Source organism: Corvus hawaiiensis, chromosome 3, assembly GCF_020740725.1.
Source record: "Corvus hawaiiensis isolate bCorHaw1 chromosome 3, bCorHaw1.pri.cur, whole genome shotgun sequence".
NCBI lineage: Eukaryota > Metazoa > Chordata > Aves > Passeriformes > Corvidae > Corvus > Corvus hawaiiensis.
Window position 1 is genome coordinate 91,695,463 of NC_063215.1, and position 7,706 is coordinate 91,703,168.

The 7,706-nt window shown below is 40.3% G+C and overlaps 1 protein-coding gene across 15 annotated transcripts in view; it reads left to right on the forward strand.

Moving 5' to 3' along the window:
- The window catches only part of LOC125323096, a 35,348-nt gene extending 28,140 nt beyond the window's left edge, over nucleotides 1–7,208 (forward strand). For 13 of the 15 annotated variants that reach the window (XR_007202375.1, XR_007202371.1, XR_007202373.1 and 10 more), the window contains 5 exons: nucleotides 2,292–2,735; nucleotides 4,940–5,104; nucleotides 5,554–5,705; nucleotides 6,437–6,720; nucleotides 6,840–7,208. Coding sequence is in view for 1 of the 15 variants with exons in the window: in XM_048297694.1 (XP_048153651.1) it covers nucleotides 2,292–2,450 (159 nt within the window). In the remaining 14 variants the exon portion in view is untranslated. Of the gene's footprint in view, nucleotides 1–2,291; nucleotides 3,137–4,939; nucleotides 5,105–5,553; nucleotides 5,706–6,436; nucleotides 6,721–6,839 lie in introns of those variants that run through there. The other 2 variants (XR_007202381.1, XM_048297694.1) reach the window with 2 other exon arrangements.
- Nucleotides 7,209–7,706: the final 498 nt, after the last annotated feature.

Genomic DNA, 7,706 nt, shown 5'->3' on the forward strand with positions numbered 1-7,706 from the left:
TGTAACATTTCAGAGGCAGCCCCTCGGGTCAGGCAGCCATACCCCTGTTCTCTGCACAGGTCCCAGAGGGGGTGAGACATGAAGAAGAGGAAAAGGAAGAGGCTTGCCCTGCCCTGGCACGCAGGTGCTCTTCTCAATCTATATCATAGCAAGCACCCCAGGAATATTAAGGCTGGAAATTGAGGAGCTTTAAGCTGCTTAAGGCCCTGGGCCTCTTATGCCTTTATGTACACTTGTGCAGAGAAGAAGAATGTAAGACTTGCAGCTTGAAATACAGATACAATTAATGCTGATGTTTGGTAATCAGTTCCTGTCTTCTGCTATGCTCCTTTGAAAAAAAAAAAGAAAAGAGAGAGAGCAAGCAAAACACCCAGAATTTAAATTTGCTATAAGATTTGACTTTCTCCCCTTGGAAACATTAAAATCCAAGTACATCTCAGTAAAACATTTTCAGGAGATGGTACTCAGTACATAAAAAGCTAAGCAAATAAACTTCGAACCTGAAAGTACCAGATCTTAAAGCTTGGAATTTAAAACTGCAAAGTGCACAGAAATAAAACCCTTGCGGACATGCTAAAATGTCTAATTCATTATTATTTCAAAAAAGATTAAAAAATAATTTCTTAACATTAAAGTGCAATCAAGCACTGAAGAAATTATTTAAACTTTCCATAGGAAAAAAGCACACTCTAGAATGCTGCGAGGGTATTGATGGCTATTAAATATTTACTTTTCTCTCTAGCTCACACTAGAAAGAGTAATTTGTATTTGGCAGAAACTGGCTGCAATTACATTAGTCAATCCAAAAGCCCAACTTGCTCATACAAAATGCAAACAAATTAGTTAAAATGGTCTAATTAGCAGACTGTAAAAATGCAGAGCAAGGCTGGCATAAAAATGTGTGCTAGACAAGTATACTTTCACAAAATAAACAGGAAGGCAAATATGAAATAGTCTAATAAATCCTAGCTAAAGGACTATAATGTGAACCCAAATATTTAGGGATTGCATACTTCAAAGAAAAGTTTCTATAGACTCTTATATATTTTTTTGCAACCCACATTCCATCATGAATGCATGATTAATACCACAGCTGAAGTTCTGGGATTTCAGTTCATCCCTGTGGAGCTGTGTGAGGGCAGGTTATATATACATTTTGTGTGAGAATATACACAAACACAGCTCCTAGTCAAGTTAATCAGAGTGCAAGGTAGCTTTGGAGCACACAAAGAATATAGGATGTGGCCTATGGAAGGAAGGTCAAGTCATTTCTTTACATGTAGCGTATTTGTTTTTGTTTCCACAATTAAGATAAATAACTGGAAGCATACGGAAATGTGGAAACAGCTTAGATAAAAGATAAAACACATTTGTTCTTATGAGAAGTATAAACTGTGGGCATTGTCCATAAGGACTCAGTTTACTGGTTAAAAAGTATCACTACAAAAACTCTATTACTGTAGTCATTGATATATTAGATCAGAAAGGGCTTTAGCCCTTTTTCTTCATAACATTGCTGCAATTTCTTAGTCAGTGGGGTTTTAACTGTTTAGCTTCTACTCCACAGATACAATAGTCCATTATGATTAGTAACCTATCACATAAAAGAAGCTGTTGTGAGGTGATGATGTGAATTTGTCTCCATATCCTTCTCATCTCACCACATGTTCTCCTGTCCTTCAGCATAGTGGAAGCCACATTCTTTCTTCTTGCCACCTGACAGATGGCAGAGGATGGGTGGCTTTGGCAAAATAGTTAGAGATGCATTGAAGAAACAATAACCATGGACAACCTCCAAGAAAAACACGATGCTATTCTGCACAAGGAACCTGTGTTCAAAAGCAATAGAGCAGCAGAAGTGTTCTGCTACACTGAAGAGGAAGTCACCCCATAGAAAACAACCCTTGGCAAAAGCAGAGCAGTGACCACAAGGTGTGGCCATCACAGCCATTACCACTGCTAGCACATAACAGATGACTCACTCAGTTATTTCACTGAAATGCTTGATTTTGGCACCTTCACTCCCCTGTGCTGTCCTCAGATGGCCTCTCTGTGCCAAAGAGTCCATCACTCTTTCTCACAGAGAGTATTGGGTGGGAAGGATATCTCACTCTGCAAGATGTCCCTGCTAGTTTGAGTGCCATTGGAGGAGTAAGGTATTTGTGGGTGTAAGAGCAGAGTCCAGTAGAGATGGACTGTTATTTGACTTAGTGCTCGACAAATGGCTTTGAGAATGGGAAAGGTAACAAGCTACATCATAGAAATTATATTTTCCACTTTCTTATCACCAGATATTCCCGTCTCACAGAATTTTCCATATGCTGGAAATCTTGAATCCCACAGAGCTCCCTGGTGATGACTGGATAAAACAAGGATGTTGGATATATGAGGAAGAAAAGAAACTGCTGGCACCAAAAGGGCAGTTAAGAGAATCAAAGCCTGAGGTATGAGGAAAGAAGTCCCTTCATGTCGGAAGGCTCCATCCTGTTTTAAAAAAATCCACTATAGTGTCCCAGTTCTGTTGCTGCACATCATGGGCGACAGAGAGGAGATAGTATGGCTGCTCTGTCTCTACTATGCTCATGCTAAAATACCTAAGTACTGTGGTTGCTACCTCTTTGAAGGAGCCATGGGACTAAAGAGCAAAATGCAGCACAGCTCTCCAGGCTGCTCAGTACAATTCTTGGTGTCCTGTGTTTTGTTGCTGCCCCTACAGTCACCTGCAACAAGCCCAGGTGAGTTAATCAACTTCCTGCCTGGTGTGTGGCATTGTTCATTCTTTATATCTGCTGGCAGCTCTGTTATCCCTTAGTTGCCCAATACTAAGAAAGGCATAGATTCCTGAGCTTTTGCAGTGTTTTTCCCAGAGCCACTCACCCCTTGCATGCAATTCATTGGAGAGGCAAACGAATCCGAGAGGAGCGGGTTTCAGCCTGGTGCACCACAACCCATTGGGGCAGATCTTCCCCTCTGGTCATGGCATCCAAGTCACCTGGTCAAACAGCCCAACAGGGGAAGTGGCATATTTCCTATTCCCTAAATTTGCTGGGAATATCAGTGCAGTGTCTGTAAACCAGCCTCATACATATGTCAGCCTGATTCCACAGAAAGCTTGACTCCAACTTTACTTACTCCCATGAAGACAATTAGTCAAGATAGAAAAACTAAAACTTACCAGAAGAATTAAAGAAAAATCCCTCTTGATATATACATCTTGATAGACATTGAGGTGCTGGAGCATGTCCAAAGGACCTGAGGAAGGGTCTGGAGCACAAGTCTGATGAGGAGTGGCTGAGGGAACTGGGGGTGTTTAGCCTGGAGAAAAGGAGGCACAAGAGGGGATCTTATCACTCTCTGCAACTACCTGAAAGGAGGTTGCATCCAGGTGGGGGTCAGTCCCTTCTCCCAAGTAACAAGTGATAGGTCAAGAGGAAATGTTGCACATGGGGAGGTTTAGATTGGATATTGGGAAAAATATCTCCTCGTGGAAAGGGTTGTGAAGCAGTGGAACAGGCTGCCTCAAGGAAGTGGTTGAATCACCAACCCTGGAGATATTTAGATGACTTTAGATGTGGCACCTGGGGACGTTTAGTTTAGTTTAGTTTAACGGTGGACTTGGCAGTGCTGGGTTAATGGTTGAACTTGACGATCTTAAAGATCTTTTCCAACCTAAATGATCCAGTAGTTCTATTATTCTATGAGTGTCTGGGTAATAAAATAATAGTCAATACATTCTATTTCAACAATGACAATGCATATAGGAAAAACAAACACATGGCCACAATCACTAAATGAACAATTACATCTCAGGAAGGACATCTTGAGGAGCCTGATAAATATGTCAGCCCTGTGTTCAGCAGCAGCAAACCCAATTAAGAACATTAGGAAAATATTGGAGAACAGATCAGAAACTGTTCTGCTGATATATAGCCTGTGATGTACAGTCACCTCATTTCAAAAACAATATGGGTAAACCTAGATAAATACACTGAAAGACAAAGAGAGTGGTCAGCTGCATTGAATAGCTTCTGAATGAGGATGTCTTACAGAGTGTAAGACTTCTGTGTGGACAAGAAGTGACTGAGGGTTAACATAGAGTGTTATTTCTTCAGGAGGCGTAGAGAAGCTAAATATGAAATATTATTGACTGTTTATCACAACACAGGAACTAGTGGGACAAAAGACATTACCGGGGAACAAACTAAATGAAGGAGAGCTTCTTTTTCACAGATGAGGTAGCTCAAGTGTGAGACTCATTCATATCCACAAGTGGTTGCAAAGCCTTAAAGACAAGTAAACTCAGTAAAGACTCAGTAAATTCATGGAAGGCAAATCCTGAAACACCTATTGAATGCAAAGTCTGGGTCTATAACAGAAGTGATGAATAGCAAGTGAGGAACCACCATGTAGTTACTTTGGTTTTCTGGAGACAGAATATTGGGAAAAGTTTTTTTGTTGCTTTGTTGTTTTGTTCCAGTCTGAATGATCTTTTCTGATAGTCTGTGAGATACAAACTAGAAGAGAAGTGCTTTTATCTTTGCAGGGGATATAGAGTAGCTCTAAGGGGTCTGAGCTGAGTAGGATGCTGGGGGGTAAAAAGCTTGATTCATTTTTTTCCTGAAGAGAAGGCAGCTTCTTTACCTTCGGCTCTGAGGTAGCTCAGGGAAGTTGCTGTACCAGTCTCACATCACTTCATGTCTTACTTTCACCAGTCCTCTTTCCTTTGCTGATTCCATTAAGATTCTGCTACTTGGAAAAAAATTTGGTCTAAAATTACACACACACATAGAGGATGATGAAATAAACTCTTGTTCCCTAACTCTAAAACACAACAGTTTTTCCTTTGTTACTGTGGACCAAGCGGATCTAGAATTTGTGAGGTGAGCATAGTTTATTCCAGACTCATGCTGCAATAATTTATGTTCTTGAGCCTTTGCAGATGTATAGTCACTAGAGAGCTGTCTGATGACAGGAGTTTTTACACATATTTCATCTAAATCAACACACCAAATGCAACATTGAAGGTGCAGTGAGTTTGTGTGGATTTGTAGCACTCCCTGGAGGACTCTGCGTCTAAAAACCAATAAACATTTCACGGTTCTCAGTAAGTGAAGATTTTCATCATTTTTGATGCATGCAATATTGACTGTGTTTCTCATTTTAATTTCAGTATTATTCTATAGGTAATAAGTAATTGGAGAAAAATTTCTTGCAAGTGAATGATAAAAGTGAAAATAAATCTTTCTATACTTTGCTGCTGCTTTTTTTCATTATAAAGAAAGCAGCAAAACAGAACATTCATTGATAAGCGAAATGTATTTCATACTGAGAACCTGAGAACTACTGCAAGATATTGATATTTTATGATCAGAACAAGTAAAAAGAAGACAGTGAAACATTTATTTTATTACTTTGTATATGTTTTTAGGTTTTGTACACCTAATGTGAGTGTCACAGGTCCAGTTGTGAAAAGTTAATTCTGTGCAGTATTCCTTGTTACAAGCTGTAAGCTTATGTGGAGATGAAAATTTCTAATGATTACTCTGAACTCAGGTAATACAAAGGAATGACTGAATATGGGATCGAGATCTTCAATGCAGCTCTGCAGCTGGCACAAAGCAACAGTAGAGTCCAGACAAAGACCATATGTGACTACTAACATAAAGTGTTGGAAACACAGGAGATTCAAGAGCAAAAGTGAAAAAGTCTGTGTTAGTTTATTTTTTTGCTCATGGGCATTCAGATGTTTATTTTTTCTCAAATGAAATGTATGGATAAAAACCATTTTTTGATATTGCTATGTGTGATGCATTAGGAAGGAGAAGACAAATATAATTTGCATTTTTTTGTATTTGTGATTGTCTACATAAGCAGAATTTCATAGGAAAAGAGGAAATACAGGGATTACATGTCAAATGCCTGCTTCCTTGCGTTATCCTTTCCAGCATTACTACGGCTTCCATGCTAACAGACTGATTGTGAAATGGTTATTTCAGTACACGGATAAGTGAAACGCACTTATTTAATAATTCTTTATTTCCAGGAATTTCTGTAATATATACCACTAAAATTTGCTATCCAGTTTTTATTTAAATATGATACTGTTCTGTTACATCTTGAGGCTCTTTACATCGCCACAAATATCAGTATGTGTACAGTATGATCCAAACACAAATAGTTTAGCATAGAAGCAGTACCACTGGGTCCCCTACTCTATAAACAGCATTTCAAACTCTGGTGGGGAGAAGTTTTAGGCAAGGAGGTAAATGTTTAATGTGAGACATGTCTTTCCATTTTTGTTCTGTAATCTAAAACATTAGGCAACCATGAATTGAATAATGTGTAGGATTTATTAATGTATTTTTCACACCAGCTAGCTGAGCACTTCAGGAGTACCAATTCATTTGTTGATAAATTTACTGTTATTTTTTAACAGTACTTACAGCTGTGCAAATGGTCACCAGCAACAGTTTTCTGCCTACCTCCAAGTGCCACCTCCTTTTAGGTGAACAGAACTCCCCACAGCAGCCTGTCCTCCCTGTGGGCAGTGACTGGTGTGTCCTGCTCAGTTTGAAAGGTCGGATGGTTCACATCATGAAGGGACACACAGCATTCCTTGTCTTCTGCTGCACAGCACTGGAAGGGACAAATGATGCTCTTGGCACCATGGAAGTTGTGCAGTGCCATCAGGATTTCCTGAGACCATGGGTCTTCCTGGAGGTAGGTGGGGTATTGCCTGCATACTCAAATAGTGTTGGTATGGCATGTTCCAGTGGAAGTGACTGTCACCAGGGCAAGAATCACCCACTCATTTTCCACTGTCTTTCCTTTGGTTGTAGCTTTTGATTTATACGAAGGGACTCAAAAATACCCCTGCACAGAGCTCACCAACTAACCAGCCACACAGCACCTCCCCCTGCTCAAGGCTTGCACTGGAAATGGGAACAATCAGTAAGGACTTTGTGTGAGTCCTGAACAAAACAGTATAGGTGCTGTAGGAAAAGTGTTGGAACCGCCTATTGCCCTGGATAGAGTGCCTGAGGAAGTTGTTTGTCTCAGGATTCCAACCACATCTTCTCCTTCCCCTTTGCTACTGGGGACAGTTTTCTCTCTGCACCCCTCCTTTCCCCCTCTTCTTTTTTTATTTGGTCGTTGTTGATATGTGCCATAAACTGTGTATCCTGCTAATAAATTCTCATTCATGTGAATTTGTCTTGACATCCTTTCTGCAACACACTGATTCAATCATGCCTACTCTCTCAGCAACTTAGAAAAATCAACCACCACTTCTTGGCCAGAAACTGAAAGGAAATACTAAGATTTTGAGCCAGCAGATGACATCCATTTGTATATAGAAACACTTGAGTGAAAGATGGTAGGCAGAAAGATGTCACCTGGCTGGGACAATGGGTCTGAATTAAGTGCTCAGGTTGGACATGGAAGTAAAAAAGTCTCAGCCAAAGCTAGGGGCAGTGCAGGGTGCGGTTCGAGTGTCCAAAGGGTTATGCTCCCATCAACATCCATGCTTTTCCACCTAGCCCTGTAAACTTTGCCACTCTTGTTGCCAGCAGCTCTGCTGCTGTTGCAGAACTTCTGAAGGCATATACCACTAGGGCAGCCTTCAGCAAGGAAAGCAACAAATGTGCCCAAGTTGTGTTCTTTACTGAATGCAGTTTTCATAATTGCAGATACAGTTATCCAATGAC